Below are 19,484 nucleotides of genomic sequence, written 5' to 3'. Positions count from 1 at the left end.
CAACCCCTTCATGTGCTAGGTGCAAAGTGTCCCATATTTGCTTGGCAATATCAACCCCAATCACTCTATTGTACTCATCACCATCCAAAGCACTAAGCAACAAACTTGTGGCTTGACCATTGAGGTGAATGATTCTCATCTCTTCTAGTGTTGGGTTCTTGGGATCAATTGGTGGCTCAAATCCATTGCAAACAATCTCCCAAATGCTGGGATGAAGACCTATAAGATAAGCTCTCATCAAGTGCTTCCACTTGGCAAAGTTAGTCCCATTGAAATGGGGTAGCTTGCTCGTGGGCACATTGATGAAAGACTTCTGATCATGGTTAGTCATAGGTATAGAAGAGTAGTTAAAGGATACGGCAGCATATTTGTTGTTGTTGGCTTTGCCCTTTTCTCTCTTCTCCTTCAACACTTGGCAGGACTCATCATCATCTTCATCTTCGAAACTACTCGATATGTCACTTGATGATGCATTTGTTGACTTCTCTTCTTATTCCTTCTTCTTCCTAGCTTCTCTCCTTCTTCTTGCTTCTCTTATGAGCTTTCTTTCTTCTTCTCTTTGCTTCTTGTCTTCTAACCGCTGCTGCTCCTTCTTCTCTCATGCTTCTCTTTTGAGCTTTCTTGTCTCCTTCCTTCTTCTCTCATTGTCATTGAGAGCTCTTTCGGCATCGGTAGCCTCAAGATATGGTAGCATGGTGTTGCTTGCTATTGATGCGCTCAACTCGCTGCTGTCCGTGTCGACATCCACTAACTTCACGCCACTAGTTCCTCCTCTAGGCTCCATACCTCACGCGGTGAAGTGCTCACAAGGTAACCTACTTTGATACCACTTGTAGGGTCTCTAGTTAGCCTAGAGGGGGGTGAATAGGCCTGTCAAAACAAATACTCATACTTTCATCAAATTCAACCTGTGGCACTGCCGCTCTAACCTCACGGCACTACCGCGCCAGAATAGTGGCACTACCGCACCTATAGACAACTTCGAGTCACAATTTAAAATCAGTGAATGTAAACTTGAATCAAAGAAATTTCTTAGCTTCCTGCAGGTATGAGATTCACAAATCGAGAGCTAGAAGTGGTAGGAACACAATATACAAGTAGATCGACCACAAACCCTAGAAATTACCTCAACAACAATATGAAATGCAAATGATATAAATCAAGCACAAGGTGACATGATGATTTAACCCGTGGTTTAGCTCGCTACCAAGGCTTGCCTACGTCCACGTTGTTAGCCACTAAGGCTTAGGGCTTTGCAACCCTTCCTCATTCTCAAGTCAAGAGACTCAACTCTTGATATGAGGGATGAGTTTACTAGCTTCGAGAGATGGTTACAAACCTCCTGGGCTACCACACAAGTTGGCAAGCTCCACTAGCGACGCTCTAGCCCTCTAGGAGCCAAGCTCTAAGAGTAATAAACACAACCGCCGACCAAAACATGAACCAAGTGCACTTTTGAGTTAGGGAATCAAAGGATCTGGTCTCTAATCGAGTTTGGGACCTTTTTCTCTCAAGGATTTATAGGGAAATCAAAGAGAAAGCTTGGGAGCTAAATGTCACCAATGGAGGAGAGAGAGAAGGGCACTCTTCTATTCTTGGACAAGCTAAATGAGTGGGAGAGAGAAGAGAGATGTTGGGGGAGGAAGGGAAAAGGTATAAGTACCCCCAGCCCCAATGGTCACTTAAGTCGTGGCAGTGCTGTGGCTCAAGTACGACAATGTCTCTCTCCAGGTGCGGCACTGCCGCACCAGGCAAGACAGCAAGGATAAGAGTGAAGTGTTGGATGTCTTGGCTGAGTAAGTGAGGATGTATCTGTAAGATTGAGCACTTGGTAGCACATGTTAGCTTAAGTATTGTGTCCCCCTTTATAGTATTGCTTTTCTTATACTCAAATTTAAAATATAAAAGAATTTAAACCTCCTTTGAGTTTGAAGCCATTCACATTTGTAATTGGGGTCTCCTCTGTTTCGTGTAACATCCTTGAATATAGATTCCATGTTTGTCATCTCGATAAATCTCATTAGTTCTCTAATTGCGTGGTCATTATCATCAAAACCCACAATTAGGGTTTGATTGCACTTTCAATATCCATCAACGTGTCTAGACGAGCCAAAAACTTCAATCTCTAGGATTGAAGGAAGCTTAAAGCCCTACGACAAACTTGGTATGATCAACAGCCTAACATGTACACTAGCTGAGTCAATGACAATCCAAAGAATGCTATCTAATCTCACTAGTCATCTTGTCTTCCATCCTCTCATAGAAAAGAACATAAGGCTTGCACTTTAGAACTTTTCTTCTAGAGTGGCTTCCCTGATGTTACTATCGTCCACACAAAACCATGAGGAAGAGCAACTGCTCTGTTGTTGCTGATTTCTAATCTTCCTTGCTCTGACATAAGCAACATAGTGTCCCCCATTCATGAAGAGTCCACCACGGTGCTCTACGACACCAGCTAGACGATAGATGGTGTTATTTTTGTCCACAGACCTAAATATTGGAGAAAATAATAAAAAAAGTTAAAATCAAATGTATGGATGTAATTATTGTAAATTGTTATCAACCATACTATGCCCTCCTTGATCATATATCCTCAAAAAATATTGTTCACAAGAAGCCTCTACATATAAACCTCTTTCAAGTAGTTATATGTAACAAAAAAGGTCATCATATAAAGCTCCACAAATATAAAGATGGCCATCATAAAAAAAAGAATGCTAGGTTTATTTGTATCACCAACACCAGAAACCATATCAACCACCTTAACAACAAATAAAATTCTACTAGAAATGGCATTTAAAAGGTACCACATACAAAGAAATAATGAGATCTGAAAAGATGCTTTTTAAATATCCACAATAAAGTGATACACACTAAATGTGAATGGGGTCTGTAGTAGATAATTTGTCCATTATATTCTCATTTTCAGATATGATAGTTCTATGTACAAGAAAATCTACTGAAATTAAATTCACTAAAATAGTCTAAATTAAATAAATCACTATAACAATTTTCATTCTAGGACAAGATTGAAATAAGAAGTTAAATGTACAGGTTCTTGTCAATCATATCATAGGAAAAAGATACTTAAACTCACTTTGAATTTATTCTCAAACTTGAACCACAATGAGTTGAAAACCATTTTGGTCCTAGTAAAAAAGACCACTTACTAGCAGCAACAATGACATATGTACATTCTATAGCAGCAATAAGCTTGGAAAAGTGACAAATAAAAGAACTTAAGAAATCAGACACTTGTTAGAACTGTATAGAAATATTATTTAGTTATGTGAAGAATGAAGTACCTAAAGTCCATGAATCATCCTACATCAAGAAGCTCCTTATAGATCACATGAGCTTCATTTTTATGGTACTCATTGCCATTCTTGATGTACCTCTTAAGACTAAGGGTTAATACAGGCGGTAGCTTCATAATATGAGGCTTTTGAATAGCACGTCCACTACTCTCTTTCTGTTCATTTTGGTTGTCTCCTAACTAGTTTGCACTAAGATCCAACCCTACTTGCTTCCTCAAGTCTTGATTTGGTGGGATGAGATTTTGATTGTGTTGGGTTCTCAATAGGTTGGATTGTTTCTCAGTCGAAAGGAAACTACATGCAGTTTTTTAAACACCGTCATGATATTCAGTTTCCTTTTGACCACAACTCATCCTTGAATTTGCTCCAACAGTATTTGTATCTGCCATCTGTATAGTTTCACTCTCTACATCAGAACCATTTTGTTGTCTACAATAAGAAGATTGGCATTCTACTAACATACTATTCAATTCACTGGGTTGCTTATTTGGGCATGTTGTCCTGTATGACTGTTCAGTATGGCCCCCATTAACTGCTACCTCATCATTGGTACCTACCTTCATCTGCTTACCCTTTTTGCTTTGATTAGTACTTGGCTCCATAGGTACCTTGGAACAATCACAGCTCCTTTCTACCACCTCCTCTTTAAAAAATAGTGATAGACAATCCTCGATTGTTGGTATACAATTGTTATCCCATATTTCCTTGCCATTTTTATCTACATAGTTGCACGATGTCGTCCATGCATCATGTTTTAGTGGGGCAACAAGTGGAGGTTGACCCATATCTTCTGGATAGGGGGAATCTGTTGTCATCTGAACCATTTGCTCAACTTTAGCATCGGAGATGCTATGAGGAACAAAACCAATAGAATGTAGTGGCTCCTCGGTGTACAAAGGATCTTGTACAATAACATTCTTGCTTTGCTAGGCATGTTGCTCTTCAGCAGAATCTGCATAAATGAGAATATAATACTTAATTTTAACTACGACAATACTCTTCTCTATCAATAGGTAGATTGGCAGAACTCCTGTCGTTCTTTTAAACAAAAAATTAACCACGATAAAGTATCACGCAACAAGTAATTATAGTCATCTACACAATTTTTAGTATCTTTATTATCCTCCACTTTCAAAGTAGCTTTCTTTTTTAGAATCCGCCCTAATTTAAGCATCCTCTTCTAGCGAAAAAATAATATATGAAGAGAAGGCTATAGTCCAGTGGATTTTTTAACTACTATACACTAGAACAAAAAACCTTGCTAGGTTAATATATTTTTTTGAACGAGCATTGTCGGGTTAATATGTTGATTGTTGAACATTCCAATCAATTTTATATGTTAGAAATTTTCTGCATTTAGCAAGTTTATAGAGTCCGTAACAATTTTCTCCATTTAGAAAGTGTAGGAGACCCACTTTGTAACACTTTTTTAGGTTGATAAAAATAGACAAGTACAACGATAGTGTTTGAGCGTGTTCCACTATTTTATGCAATTTTGGTTCCTCGACAATGGCGTGGTCAGTGGCGGAACCAGGGGGCCAGTAGGGGCCGTGCCCCCCCCCCCCCCCCCCCCGCACAGTGAAAAATGTTTAATACCTATTAAAAATTTCAATTGCATAGCAAAAAATATTATTTCACCATTTTTTGATGATAATACTGTGTTTTTTCGCTATGAGTACTAAATATATATGTAAAAATGTTGAAAAACTATTGAGAAATATACTTGTTGTATGTATTTATATATTTACGAGGCGTCGTCATATTGTTCAGCCCCCTTGATAAAAAGTTTTGGTTCGATCCGCCACTGGGCGTGGTCTAGGACATACCCATTACCCGTGGTTAGGAATTTTGAATAGGTGCAGGATTGCAAAAGCTCACCAACTTCCATAGGGTCTGATGTTTTGTCTACAACCAAATCATTAAATTCTGAAATAAGAAGATGAGAATCGCCACTTTTGGCATCGATCTTTCCCAAGTTACTCTCACTTTGCTGAAAGTAATTGAGTTGCAGCCTTCATGGGTTGAGATTTGATACTCTTGCTTAGATCCTCCTCTGATGGCAGCGATAGTGAGAGCTCCCGGAAATGTCCATGGAAAGCCGAAGCAGACTGACAATATATGCAGGACCGTGTCTCTAACAGCTCACCCCTGAAAATCGAATCAATAACTGTCGGAGCACCTCTTTCCCTGTAAGGGTTCTCAATTCCACTTTCCTCATCCTGCAAAGCATTGCGCAAGGACTCAAGCAATTCGTAGCTGTCATGCATCTTGTAGGCTTCGTACTTGCCAGCATGTAAGCGCACACTTCTCAATAGTCTATCTGGGTTCAGAAGGCGTCCCGCAGAATCAGCAGCGCTTGCCTCCACAAAAAGCTCCTTCAGTGCCATGCCAAGGTGACCCGGCGGAGGATACGGCCCTAACATCCATGCCCACAACTTGTTGAGCGCGAGGAGGCACTGCACCATCGCGTTCATGTAGCATGTGTTCCCGCTGTTCGGCATCCCTCTGATAGCATAGCCTTGGGTATTCCCCGATCCGAGCTCAGCCACACGCCATGCGTCTCCGAGCTTGAGCAACCGGGTGGCAAGATCGCGGGGCATGTCGAATCCAAACGTATGGCCGCCGCCGCCCGCCTGAATTTTGCCGATGATCGTCCCCAGCTCGTCATCTGGCTCTGGATATACTGGTCGTTCACACTCGCACTTGAAGCAGAATGCAGTCTGTGGATCGTCGAACAGCGCGTCGACCCAGTGCTGCTCCTGCCTGGCGTGATCCCGAGCGTGCCCGCACGGGAGGTAGCTCCTCGAATCCCCGCAAGAATGCCGGCCGCATTCCAGGCACACCAGGATACGGCGATACTTGGGCCGGCCGCCGGCCCCCTCCTCACGCGAGCAGTCCTCGCACATCCCCGCGTCGTCGGATAGCAAGGACCAGCTCAGAATATCCTTGTGAGCGCTGTCCGTGGGGACGTGATCGCAGCACCGATCGTCGTCGCCGTTGCCGGTCAGCTCGGGGCAGTCCTCCAGGCGAGAGCCCAGCAGATCGCCCACCTCCGCCGCCACCGTTGCCGTTGCAGCCAGTAAGTCCAGCCGCGGAGCTTTGGAGTCCCGCGACCGCGAGCTCTCATCCGCCTCCCACGGCCTCGGCCTCGTGTCACCCATCACGCCGGCCTGGAAGGAAACAAGGGATCACAAGTAAGAAGGTAGTCGCATGAACGATGGATTCCATTATTAAACCCGAAACCACAAAGCAAGCCAGCAGGAACCCTACGGATCGGCTATGATCAAGACGGCGCCGCGGATTCAAGCACCAAAACCATGGGGAGCGGGCCGGGGCAGGAAGAAGAACCAAGATCGCAGCGGTTCTGGCGAGTGGCGACGATCAAGAAGGAGCCTGCGGGCTAGCCGGCTAGGGATTGGACCGAAAGGCGGAGAAGCGGAGAAGAAAACCCCATGTGAAAAACACGAGATCAACAAGCGTTCGAGGAAAAAAAGGAAACGGGAGAAGAAGAAAAGGAAACCGAGAAGGCGGCGAGAATGCTGGGGTCGGGATCCAGGGGCCGCGGCGACGCCGGGACGGGGTTTTGGAAAGGGTTTTCGTGCTGGTGTGGTTGTTACTGGGAATTTGCGACTGGGCTGATACTGGGCCTTGTATAGGCCCATTTGGTCGAACGAGAACCTACAACAGCCCAATCCTTCCGACCGGCCCCGGCTGCTGTGTCTGTGCAAATGAGATGGGAACCTCCAAGTCCCATCCCTCAACTGTCTCTAACTCTGATCAGTGACCGTCAGCCGGTTTGGCACGCCGTAAACGATCATATACGATCGTGGATTATGAGCTGGAATAGTATTTTTCTCTCACATCAAACCAACCAATCCAGCCAGCAGTAAATAATCTATGATTCAGTCCAGCCAACCGAACAGGCTGCGTAATGGAGGCTACTGTACTCTGTGCTGCCAGTGCGCAGAGTGCAGACTGCAGTGGCATGAACAGTGCCGTGGACACTCCAACTAGACTATTACAAATTCTATGAGCGGATCTGAAGCTACCATCTTTGTTTGGAAATAAAATGCTGTGTTCATTCCATCAGGCAATCATAATTTTCCAACAGGGGCCACAGGGCAGCGTTCCCTGGCCCCCGTCTAAAGGACGTGCATGCAAAGCAGGCAGCAAACGTCTTTCTCTCAGAGTGTACCAATGTCTCCAGACTTTTGCTTTTGATAATACTAGCATATGTCAGGCATAAGCTATTGTGGATTACTCCCAGACAATGAGAAATCGCATGTAGGGCATATTCCAATTTAGGAGGATCACCTCCAGCATGAAGCTCCGATAATCAGACATTGACGCTGATACCAAGACAAAAAAATCAAGGGGAGGATAGAACAAACTATGTGTTGTTTTCGATTTCAGGGAAAGCTCAAAACATCAAGAGGAATATGGCCTATATCTCCACAAGGCAATGTAAACCATTGTCATGTAACAACAGCATCCAACAGAACCTTTACAAAGCCCGTATCACCGGTTTACCAATCTCACCACTATTCTATTCACAGTTTCATCCTAAAAGGTAAAGCAATGGAATGACCAGATCAGCTGAGTGAGAAGATCAGAAAGAAAGAAAAAAAAAACTCCGATTTGGTACAAAGTTACAGTAAGTTTGAAGCCCAGCGACAAAAATGAGCTTGGTCAAGAGCCTGTTTTACTATGAACACTGACTGACTGGATCCTTGCGGTCGAGAGAAGGTTTGCTTATCTCACTCATCTGCTTGTTCTATTACTGCATTCTTTAGTTCTGACGTCTTATGCCAGAAATGTCTTGGTCTTCCATCCTCTCATAGAAAAGAATATAGGCCTCACAGTTGAGAACTTGTTCAAGAGTGACTTGTCTGATCCAACGGTCGTCTGCACGAAACCATGAGGAAGAACAGCTGCTACCCTCTTGCTGATTTCCAAGCCTTCTTGCTCTAACGTACGCAATGTAGTGTGAGTCCTTCGCCTTCAAGGATCCCTTGCCAATGTGCTCTACAACACCAGCTAGACGATAGAGGGTGCTACCTTTGTCGACAGAGCTGAATATTGGAGAAAACAAAACAGAATTAGGCCAAATGTATGGTTATAAATTAATGCAATCTTTTACAAATAATGCCATGCCTTTCTTGGTCATGTATCCACATAATTGAACATTATCAACAAGAACCCTCTATCAGATAAACACCCATGATCCCTTCTCAAGTGATCAATCATCTAACAATGAAGATTTCAATAAATAAAGGCTCTAGAATTATCAAGTGATCAATCATCTAACAATCATCTGTGACAAATATTGGGAGTGTTTCCGGGAGAGAGATGGATGGTAGCTTGTATCCATATAGTATAAATAAAGGACGTTTTTTAATTTTGTGCATAAAAAACAATGGGTTGCAAATTTGCCATCTTGAGGAAGTCATGGGTGGCTCCCTCCCATCCTACAATGAGTAGTAGTAGAATTAACTTGAGAAAGTGTTGAGAAACAAACAAAACATCCTCGATAACTCAAATTGCCGTCGCCAGAGACGTCAAAATAGGTTCATATGTAAGACATGTGCATGCCTATATATTCTTGAGAAATAAAGTTGGAGAATTATAGAGGAATTTCAAATTTGGAGCTCTACCAAACAAGCCCTGATAATCATCACATGTGAGGGTTTAGAGCCAGCACAGATAAGATGTTGTGCAACAATGCTCTCCCATCCTCCAATGGGCATTAGAACTCTTTTTTTTTGTGAATGGGTATTAGAATTCTTATTGGCATGTCAAATATTTGTTTTTGCAATAGTCCAAGTGCGAGCTAACAAGGTGCTGAGATACGAACAAGAAACATCGTCTGAACAACCTCAAACTAGTATCACCGAACCACGTCAGAATCGGTTTCATGTGAAATGCATGCGCATGCCTATATATAAAAAGGCTATTATCTTCCTGTGGCCGCGCGAGGACAACATCGTCGACCCCTACCTTCTTCCCATCCGGCTCCCTCCATCATTCCTTGGATTGGAGCCTTGTCATTTCTATCTATGCAAAGGCAGCTTACAAATTTTGCCATCTTGAAAAAAGGTGTCATTGAAGGGCGAGCAAACTAACACGGCCATTGCATTTATCCAATCAATTGATATCTCATTTCAGATATGTGTGCTTCTTTGTCTAGATTCGTGTGGGGAATTGAGTCGTTTCATGTGAAATTCCTGCAAAATTCGGACCAGACCATCCTTAAAGGGAATAAGCATCACATTATTTCTGGTTTCCCATGCTCTTGGATCCACACGTGCAATTTTATTTATAGCCCATCATCCTTTTTTTTGTTTCCAATGAATAGGATGTTTGGTTTGAGAAATTAGTTAGTCGATTGTCCTTTCAGTCCTCACTGTTTTTTGTTTGGTTTGTAAAATGAAATTGAGTTGATTATCATCTCGTCATTCTTTACAAGCTAACAATTGGTACGGGTATTAGAAATGGAATGATTCCTCAAACCAGACTCCTCGTTCTATGGTAAATTTGTTAATTCGTAACTATTTCGTACATCCATGGGGATTCAAATGTGCATATCCAAACCGTCTTTGTGATGAACACATATGCCCTAAACATATCCCACTCTTCTAAATATAAGCAGCTAGCGCAAATGATGCGTATATATCTGTTCGTTTCTACAATTCTACACAGGGCAATTCTATAATTGACGCAGATCGAGGTTAGAGGTGACGAGGAGAGGAAGCTAGAGCAGGAAGAGTCAGCCAGACAAAGCAAGAAATGGAGGAGGAGAAGAAGGACCTGCTTCGGAAGATGACGATCGTCTCGATCCCGTTCGTGTTCGTGGCGATACCGTTGGTGGTGATCATCGTGGGCATGCTGTCCCCGCACGCGGCGGAGCCCCGGAATGGGTCGTCGCCGGCGCCGCCGGGGCAGAACCACTCGGTGTCGATGCTGAGCACGATGACGGGGGGGTGGCAGTCGGCCAGATGATCCTGAGCTGCCGCGCCGCCTTCTCCGGCAACTGGGAGTAGTTCCCCTACTTCATCCTGGACCCGTACAATCCGCAGCGGGCCTTCTTCCAGCCGCAGGCCGACCCCTACGTGCCCTTCTGCAAGTGGGGCTACATGGGCAACTTCCTCCAGGACGTCGTCGTCTTCCAGGACGGCCACACGTTCCTCGTCACCGGCAAGCACGGCGGCGACAGCGAGGCCCACAGGATGAAAGTGGTGGAGGAGACGACTGAAGAACAGGCGCCTGCACCTGGTCCGGGTCTTGGTCTTGGTCCTGGTCCGAGTCAGGGTCCGGCTCCGGCACCATCTCCGGCACTAGCTCCGACTCCGTCTCCGGACGCCCATTCGCAGGGGCGGGAGAAGACGCTGATCGGGGACGTCCTGCTCAGGGAGTGCAAGCACGTGCTCGGCTTGTTCCCCACCATGTGCCGGAAAAAGCCGCACAACCACCAGTACGTCGGAAAGATCATCGGCCGGTGGCGGTGGCGGTTCAACTACTAGATAGCTAGCTGGCAGATCGCCATCGTCGGCAGCGACGACGGCGCGTGCGTGGTGTACGACTGAACCCTTCCGTTGGCGATGGTGCATGCGCACGCAGGAAAGGAAATGATATAAACACGATGTGTATACACAGGTTACGATTTGAATTCCTGACAAATTAAAGGCAATCTGGAATTCAGGACACCTCCTCCGTTTGTTTTTTGAATTCATGACTTGTATAGTATAGTATACATTGGCACTGATCGTATCGTATCCCTACTACACATATCCATGTATGCTTTACTAGTACAAAAAAAAAAATCCCATGCCGCAGGACAAGGGTCACTGGATCAGATGAGGATGCTGGCCAAGGTTGGTTGACAAGGGCCAGGGAGATTGGGGACTGGCTGAACCTGAACAAGAAACAAATAGAGAGCTCGCAGGAGGGATTACACCTACAAGGATGAGAGGCAGGGCAGGGTGTACTGCAATGCATGGCTGTTAGAAATATGACGAAAGAGAGAACCCGAGGAAGAGGAGGCCTCCGATGGTGGCGACCGTGCCCTGAGATATCTTGGAGGCCAGCATGCTGCCGCCCACCGTACCACCGCGATCGACGTGCAGATGGTGTGCCCCAAGGTCGCTCCTGTAGCAACTCCGACCGCATTTTTGTGGGTCGCCAGCTGCATTGACGACTGTTCTTCAAGTTCAGTTACGAAGTTGGATGAAGAGACAGCTGGAAACTTCAATTTGAAGAGAGGGAAATCGAACCGTACCGCTATATTGCCGTAGCTATCTGACTTCGGTCACCCCACTCCGCCAAGAAGGTCAACACAAATGACTGAAATCAATAGGCAATACGTCATACAGAAACCGAGCAATACACTTGCACTGCTGCAGCATCGGTACCAATATGTTTGGTTACATTATCTAGTGTTAACAGAAACATGCAAGGTCAGAAAGGATTCTACATCCTCTGAAAGGGGAAGGATCGCACAAGGTTTGACCATCCACCACAAAAGCAGAAGCCAGTAAATCCAAGTTTCAGAGAAATGAAAGTGTAAAATGAGGAGAAAGGCAAAGGGAAACCTACCTCCAGGAAAATAGGAGTGCAGAATCTCGAGAAAACACGTCTAAATGTTGACTTCCCTTGGCCTGCTTCCAGCTTTTCCTCTACCTGTATATGTCAAGGAACAAAAGATATATATTACATATAGTCTGGAAAAAGAGTGTTACAACAGTCACTGACAACCAATTAGTAGTCTGAACAATGAGTTGCTGTATTAACTCTTGACACCAGCAGCTAACTATCATATTTCAAGCATAAGTACGTATATCCTACTGATGTTGTAACAGGTCTAATAGAGAGTAGTCCATTGTCAGAAAGGTCCAATCAGTTATTTTTTTTCCGAACCGGAGAGGATCCCCCATTTCCATTAAAAGCATTAACGGAAATACATGGTATTCCAGAGTTTTCAGAATGAGAAAAAGATAAACGCAGAAGCTAAGAAAGACTACTACCTTACGACCATTACATCCAACTTGAACAGTTATGAACTCAAAATGTGTTTATGCTATATCTAGCAAAGATGGATGATGCTTAGCATGGAAATGAAAAGGAAGTAACAATTTCATGTAAGAAAATCCACATATAGGCCTCGTTCGCTTTGAGTAATTCTGGAGGAATCTAGATGAATCTGGAGGAATTTGTGAGAGAAAAATACTGTTTCGGATGAAAAAGGAAGCAAATAAAGCCAGATTTAAGACACACGAAACGGGGCCATATACTTCTTCTATTTCCTTCTTCTGTGATGCCTTGGAATCTGACCTCCAAGGAGCCGTAGCCCAAAAAATGCGTAGAGGACTGAAGCACAAAACGACAAAAGAGGAGATATCAGAATGCACTGCTACATGCTACAGAACTGATATGACATCAAGATTGCTACAATATCTTAAGGGGGTGTTTGGTTCCTACAGGAAAATTTTAGTCCCTGTCCCATCGGATGTTTGGATACATGTATGAAGTATTAAATATAGACGAAAAAATAACTAATTGCACAGATTGTGGCTAATTTGCAAGATGAATTTTTTAAGCCTAATTAGTCCATGATTTGACAATGTGGTGCTACAGTAAATATGTGCTAATGGCGGATTAATTAGGCTTAATAAATTCGTCTCGTAAATTAGTCTCCATCTATGTAATTAGTTTTATAATTAACTCATATTTAGTTCTCCTAAATAGCATCCGAATGTCCGATGTGACATGAACTAAAATTTAGTCCATGGAACCAAACACCCTCTAAGAATCATAAGAGTAAAGGGGTGTTTGGTTCTTTAGTCGCTCCTAAATTTCAATGTCACATCGAATGTTTAGATACTAATAAGGAGCATTAAATATAGATTAATTACAAAACCAATTACATAGATGGAGGCTAATTTGCGATATGATTTTTTAAGCCTAATTAATCTATCATTAGCACATGTTTACTGTAGCACCACGTTTTCAAATCATAGACTAATTAGGCTTAAAAGATTCGTCTCATAAATTAGTCGCAAGTTGTACAATTAGTTTCGTAATTAGTCTATATTTAATACTCTATATATATGTCTAAACATTCGATGTGATAGAAATTTTAGGAGGCACTGTAGGAACGCCTAAGAATATTCATATTCAAATGGTAGTTATGTTTATTGGAAGGGAAGAAGCTAGGGCCGGCCAACCGGCTCCGGCGCGAGGTGCTGGTGCCGCTGCGGCAAGGCCTGAAGGCACAGCTCCCGGCGGACGTGTGTACATGTGCGCGTGCAATTTTGAGGAGCCGCTGACGTACGCGTCGTCGAGCCCGCCCACGCCACTGCAGTTGACCATTTGCGCCGCCTCGCCGCCCATGCCGGCGAGCCACCTCGTCACCGGCCGCGGCCCCCAACACCGACGGGCTCGGTCGCGGTCACATGGCCCCGCGACCGTCCGTGCACGCAGTACGTGGCAACAATGGTGGCTCAAACAAAACTGCCGCCACGCTAGTGTGCTGCACGGACTCATCTACATCACGCGTCGAGTGCATACATTTTTTTTCCCCTGGGCTGGGCACATGCATCCAGTGGGACCAGTGTTATACCGTGCAGGATAACCAAAACACGTTGGACTTAGCAGCCACGTGACGTGAGCGTGACGTCCGCCATCGAGCGCCTCCTCGACCAGATGGCCGCCCATATCGAGGACAGTGGCCTCGCACGCGCCCGCGACGTCGTCCCGCCATCCATCCAAGAACGCCGTCGAATCCATGTCCATCCTCACCGTCGGTGCCGCCCACCTCGCCACGGATGTGACTGTAGCTGCCTGCACGCGCCTTCACCGCATCTCACGCGCACCGCCGAGCCCGCCCACAGTCGCTGCCGCCGTCGCGCCTGCCCCTGCGTTCGCCTCGCCGCCGCGGCCCACACTGCTGCCCGCACGCGCCGACGAGCCTGCCCACGCCGCTGCGCCTCGCTGCCACGGCTGCCATGCAGTCGAGCCACCCCGTCACGGACGCGGACGAGCTCCGATCCGAAGACGGAAGCACGGGGTTATCCGGCTGCAGCGGCGGCGCCTGGATCGAGAATGATTGAACGAAGGCGTGAAGGGCGTCGACTTGGATGGAGGCGTTGCCCTGCGACATTGCGTGGTCCTGCGACATGCGCACCGCCCTGGCTCGTCTACCACCTCCACGCCATGCGCGCGTGGCCTGTGCACCGACACGGAAGGCTTCTACGCCGAGTCGCCGACACGCTCTGGATGCGCGCGCGCCACCCGAAGACGCTCGCCGGAAACTTCACCACCTTCGCCAGCAGGTTTGGCGGCCTCAAGGACCTCCCGAGATCCTCTACCGCGTCGTCCGCGAGGCCGAAGACGGCGACCGTCGCAAGCAGCAGAACGTACACGGTACACTGCCACGGCATGAAGCGCCGCCGTGGCCCGCAGCGAACGTGAGTTCGAGGCTGCCAAGCTCGCGCTACCTCTAGGATCGCGTTGCCGAGATGCCAAAGTCCGACGTCGAACACCTGCGCGTGGGCGACACCGTGCGCCGAGATCGGGCTCCCGGCCAGGCGTGTACATGTGCGCGTGCAGGTTTGAAGTTTATTTGAAGAGCCGCTGCCGTACGCGCGCGTGGCTTCCATGGACATGAACAAGTACAAGGAGTGGGAGGTGTCCCAGAAGCACGGCAAAGCACCGCGTGGCCGACTTCTTCGACGAGCTGAGTTCGAGGTGTGCGCACCGGCCGCGCCAGGATGCCCGCGGCCGGACGACGCGGTGCTGCGGCTGCAGCCCCACGAGTTGATCGCCGCAGCGCTAGCTCAAGGGGGGGCACGACGAGTCGGCCGAGCTCCTGCTGTGGCGTGGCGCTGGCCGCTGAGGGCGGCCTCGACCGCCGTGTGAGGGCTGTCCGGCGCCACCACGACCGCGCGCTGTGGACACACACACAGCGGCCTCGGCAGCCATCACACTGGGGCTCCTCGTCTCTGAGCTGAGCCAGGAGCCGTGGAAGGGGCGCTCGATCACCTTCCACGAGACGCACCAGCTGCACAAGGCGCTCGGCACGAGCCTCAAGCTCAAGGAGAAGCTGCGGCCGCTGGTGGAATCCATGGCGCAGCGGCAGCATATGAAGGGCGCGAACCTGCAGGTGCGTGTGCAGCAAGATCCTGCAGCTGGTGGTGGCCGGCGGGCTGCGCACGGGCATGATGGTGAAGAGCCGAATAGGGTGTTTGTGCTGAGTGCCTGACCGACATGACTTTGACGTGTGGACCGGCGCGGTGTCCCTCTTTTCCCGTAGCGGAGGACGGGTTCACGGTTCCCACAGGACCCAGATAGGCCCAGATCCGCGCGACGCCGCAAGCTTTTCGCGGCTTACTGGGTTAGAGCGGGAACCCGCATGCTGCCGCCCGCTTGTGTCTGGTTGCCGCGAACCCGCAAGCACAAACGTGCGAATAGGCACCGTCGATTCCTGGTGCGGTGGGCTGCATGCTACTGGTTCCAGCAACAAAGCCAGAAAAAAATTTAGGAGGGGCTGAATAAAAAAATAAAGGTTTTTTTTATTTTCTCTTATCCTTAGCTCCTCCTACCTAATACATGTATGTATAAAATTTTAAGAGAGGACTTAGGAAAACTCCACATGCTCAGGATGGGTAGGGGGGCTGAAGCCCCCCTAGCCCCACCGCTGGCTACGTCCCTGACTGGTTCTGAGCTGGTCAGTTGGGTGTGGGTGCGTGACTTTGGACCTGGGGTGCAAAAGAAAAGGTCCAATTTAGCTCCCTCGATCGCTTGATTTTTCCCTACCTCTTAATTTTTAATACCGTTTGTTTTGGCATCTTGGGTGATTTTAATAGTGGTTTTGCTAATGTGGCACCATGTTAGAGAGGGTAAATCGGACTAAGTAGAAGTTCAGTGAGATAAATCGGACTAGGGATATATTTTTAAAAAATATATATATAAAAAGTCATGAAAATAAAATTTTAAATATTTATACAAAAAAATTTATATGAAAAATTAATGCAATTAAAAATCCTAAATAAAAATTAATCTTAGAAAAATGGTTTTACCTTGGAAAATTATGAAAGTAGTTTTAGATTTTGTATGGAATCATGCTCTATCTTATGGTGCCTAGCTTGAAATTGTTTGAATTTGTATGGACTCATTTAAGTGCTTATTTGTTAGTAGAAGCTCTTGTTATCTATTATAATTACTCAATGTTGACCATCCAAACTACGTAGAAGCACCAGCGGAGTCTCATCAGTACTGTATATGCGGCAGGGTGTATATAGTCATGTAGGCTAACACAGCTACTTTGAAATTTTATCCAGGGTAGGGGATCAACTGTAACACCTCGGTGCTAAGCTGCAGTTAATCAGCTTTTACGGCACGTAAATCGATTATCCATGGAATTTTCATCCCCAAATTTTTAAAAGTGTTGTTTTTGGAAAGTGAAATTGTGAAAAGTTGTTTATTTTAAAAAATACAAGAGATGGGGGTGCGGTTTTACATAAGAAAAATAAAATTGTAAAAAAGGAAGAAATAAAAAAGAAAAATGAGAAAGATAAAAAATTTAAAAAAAATCCAGCAATTTTTTTTCGCTAAAAGGCCATGGTTGCCGACGCTGATCTCTCTCTCGCTCACTTTTTCAAGCAAAAATCCCCTTCTCTCGGTCTGTTCTTATCGGTGTTTTGTAAACTGGACTAGTCAATTTATTCGATTGTCGCGCTGCTCTAGGAATACAATGGTAGCATCTAAAAGATATGAGGACTTAAACTGGTTCAGGTCAGAGCCTTACGTCCAGTCTCAGAGATGATCGAGTGCGTGTTCCTCACTTGAATGCTTTGAAGTTCTTACAATGGGGGTGCAAGAATGGTGGAAGAGGTAGGAGTGCTAGATTTAGGAGACAGGCTGCCTGAAGAGAAGCTTCAGGAGCCCTTCTACGGTGCAAGAATGAGTTAATCAGTTCGGATGGATGCCCCGTCTGCCCTTATATAGAGTCCGGGGCTAGGGTGTATACAAAGAAGAAGGTTCTCCCGACCAAAGGGCCACGAGCCTGAGGGAGAACCTAGCTAACTTGGCTCGCAAGCTACGGCGTCTTGTGGTGCACGTCTGGCTATAGTTGTCGTCATGGTCTTATGGCCATATCGTGGCATGGTGTGGCGTGGTGCTACTGTGCCAGGCATGGCGGCACTATAGTCACGGTGGAGGTTCGCCAGCTGTCCTATGCGACATGGTCTCCACCGTGGTCTTCGTCATCGTCTTCGGGTTTCCTAAGGCTGTCGTACAGGAGTTGGTAGCCGCCCCAGGTCATTGATCGCCTGGTTGTCTTGAGGAGCAAGTGTCCATGATCCCGAGGACTGGGGTCGTGGCTCCCATCGGCTTGGATGGCCTCTAAGTCAAGTCCTCCGTGGTGGATCCCATCCCATAGTGGGTAGAATCATACATGGGTAAAATCGTACATGAGTCTTGTTGGGCCGTATCTAGCCGGTGGGCACCGTATCGGCCGTCACCGCCTTGGGCGGTGTTGTCTTGTCTGAGCTGCGTGGCACAGTGGTGGCGTCTGGCCAGACTGAGATGACCACTGTCCCCTCGGTACTTGCTGGTCAGTGCGATGTGCCTACTCTTGTTAGAGCGGACATGTTTGGCTCATCTTGACCTCTCCCCATTCCTCCTAGGGGTCGGGATGACGGACATGTCGTGAGTCTGTTGCACGTCGTGCGACTAAGATAGAAGGAGGGGTCATGGCCGACCCTAGCCTTGGCGTCAGGCCTGTTCTACTTAGCTCAGCAGGGCCTCGGTCGTTCGGGCCTTCGCTAGCTGACGTGTCATGGGCCGCTCGGCTTGCTAATTAATCAGTGCCTTGAGACACCTAGAGATTATAACCTCGATAGTAGCCTCCAAGCATTTTTTGCGATCATGAAGTGATCGTGAAAGCGCTATGATGTGTGCAGGTCGGGTGCTGGGTCGTGGTTCACGACATGTTCAAGCTTCGTCGCTCGACCCCTTGTGGGCTGGTACGTTTAATGCAGTAGGTGGCTGTTGCGTTCTGCCCCATCAGGACGCCCTGACGATGTGGTACGTGACCGCTGAACCCCGTCTTGTCAGTATGCCGCATATTAGGGTTTGTGACCCAGGCGGGACCGAGTGGTCTCGTCGATGCTGTTCTAGTCCTGCCTTTGTGAGAGACTCAATTTTCCTGACCTCATGCGGACATCTGACATTGGTTGTGACCTCCCGTGGTTCGCCATGTGGTGCGGGGGTCTCTAGCTATTTGGTCCATTCCTGGCTTATAAATGGAGGCCTTTCTACCGTTTGGGGCACCCATGACTGTAACTATGAACTGTTCTTTCACCTCTCTGAGTGCTTAGGTGTAGAGAGGGAGAGGAAAAAGTCTAAGGAGAACCACGCGGTTCTCGTTTTGTGTCCCACTTGGGGTTGGTGGTGGTGCCTAGAAGCCGATGGCGCCCCTTTGTCAACTGGTGCTAGAAGGGGACTTGCGGGCGGGCAAGGAAATGGTGGCGTGGCTGCCGTGTAGGGGGCAGTGCAGCCTTTGTGACATGGCTACACTTTGGCATCCCTTTGCTCCATCTTGGCACCAGAGCGGTTGCCAAGGTGCTTGTTTGAGCTAGGCCGTCCTGCCGCTCTCTTCCTCCCCGTGCTCTGCTCCTTAGGGGCCATCTCGCTGCAAGGGGCCTATGAGTCATTTTTTGCTTCACCTCACCTTCCCCCTGTAATGTGCTCCCCGAAGGCTTTCTAACGATACCACTTCTGAGGTGGTATCAACTTTTGTATTCCTTGTGTGTGGATCGATCGTACATCGCTTTGTAGTCATGAAACATGAATAAAAGCTTAAGGAATCCTCCTTCTAGAGTTTTTGTAGCTTCTTACGAAGCTGCGGTAATGAGCCCTAGGTTGTTCAGCTGGATTTGGGCTTGATGGTACTGAACCAAGGTTCCCTGAGTGGGTCATCGACCTCTTGCTATGCTGGGCAGTGAGGTTGCGGGGCAACCTTGGGCCTTTCTACGGGGCGCCTCGACCATGATTTGTGAGGCTCTTGGTCTTGGGTTTGTTGTATGTGGTTCTGACCATACATGCTTTGTGGTTATGTTGTTCTGGTGAGGTTTTGTTGAGCCTTGAATCATTTGGTTGGGATCAGGTTTG

At 46.9% G+C, this 19,484-nt stretch overlaps 1 protein-coding gene and 1 pseudogene across 1 annotated transcript; one reads left to right on the top strand and one right to left on the bottom strand.

Moving 5' to 3' along the window:
- Positions 1 to 2,220: 2,220 nt before the first annotated feature.
- LOC136469479 (uncharacterized) lies at positions 2,221 to 6,223 on the bottom strand. Its single transcript, XM_066467662.1, is given in 5 exon segments — positions 2,221 to 2,292; positions 2,295 to 2,490; positions 3,098 to 3,149; positions 3,634 to 4,166; positions 5,304 to 6,223. Coding segments are annotated over 5 exon segments (1,773 nt in total).
- A 3,880-nt stretch (positions 6,224 to 10,103) lies between these two features.
- On the top strand, positions 10,104 to 10,938 carry LOC136475354 (uncharacterized; annotated as a pseudogene).
- Positions 10,939 to 19,484: the final 8,546 nt, after the last annotated feature.

This window comes from Miscanthus floridulus, chromosome 8 (assembly GCF_019320115.1).
Source record: "Miscanthus floridulus cultivar M001 chromosome 8, ASM1932011v1, whole genome shotgun sequence".
Classification (NCBI taxonomy): Eukaryota; Viridiplantae; Streptophyta; class Magnoliopsida; order Poales; family Poaceae; genus Miscanthus; species Miscanthus floridulus.
This window is presented reverse-complemented; position numbering and strand designations above follow the sequence as displayed.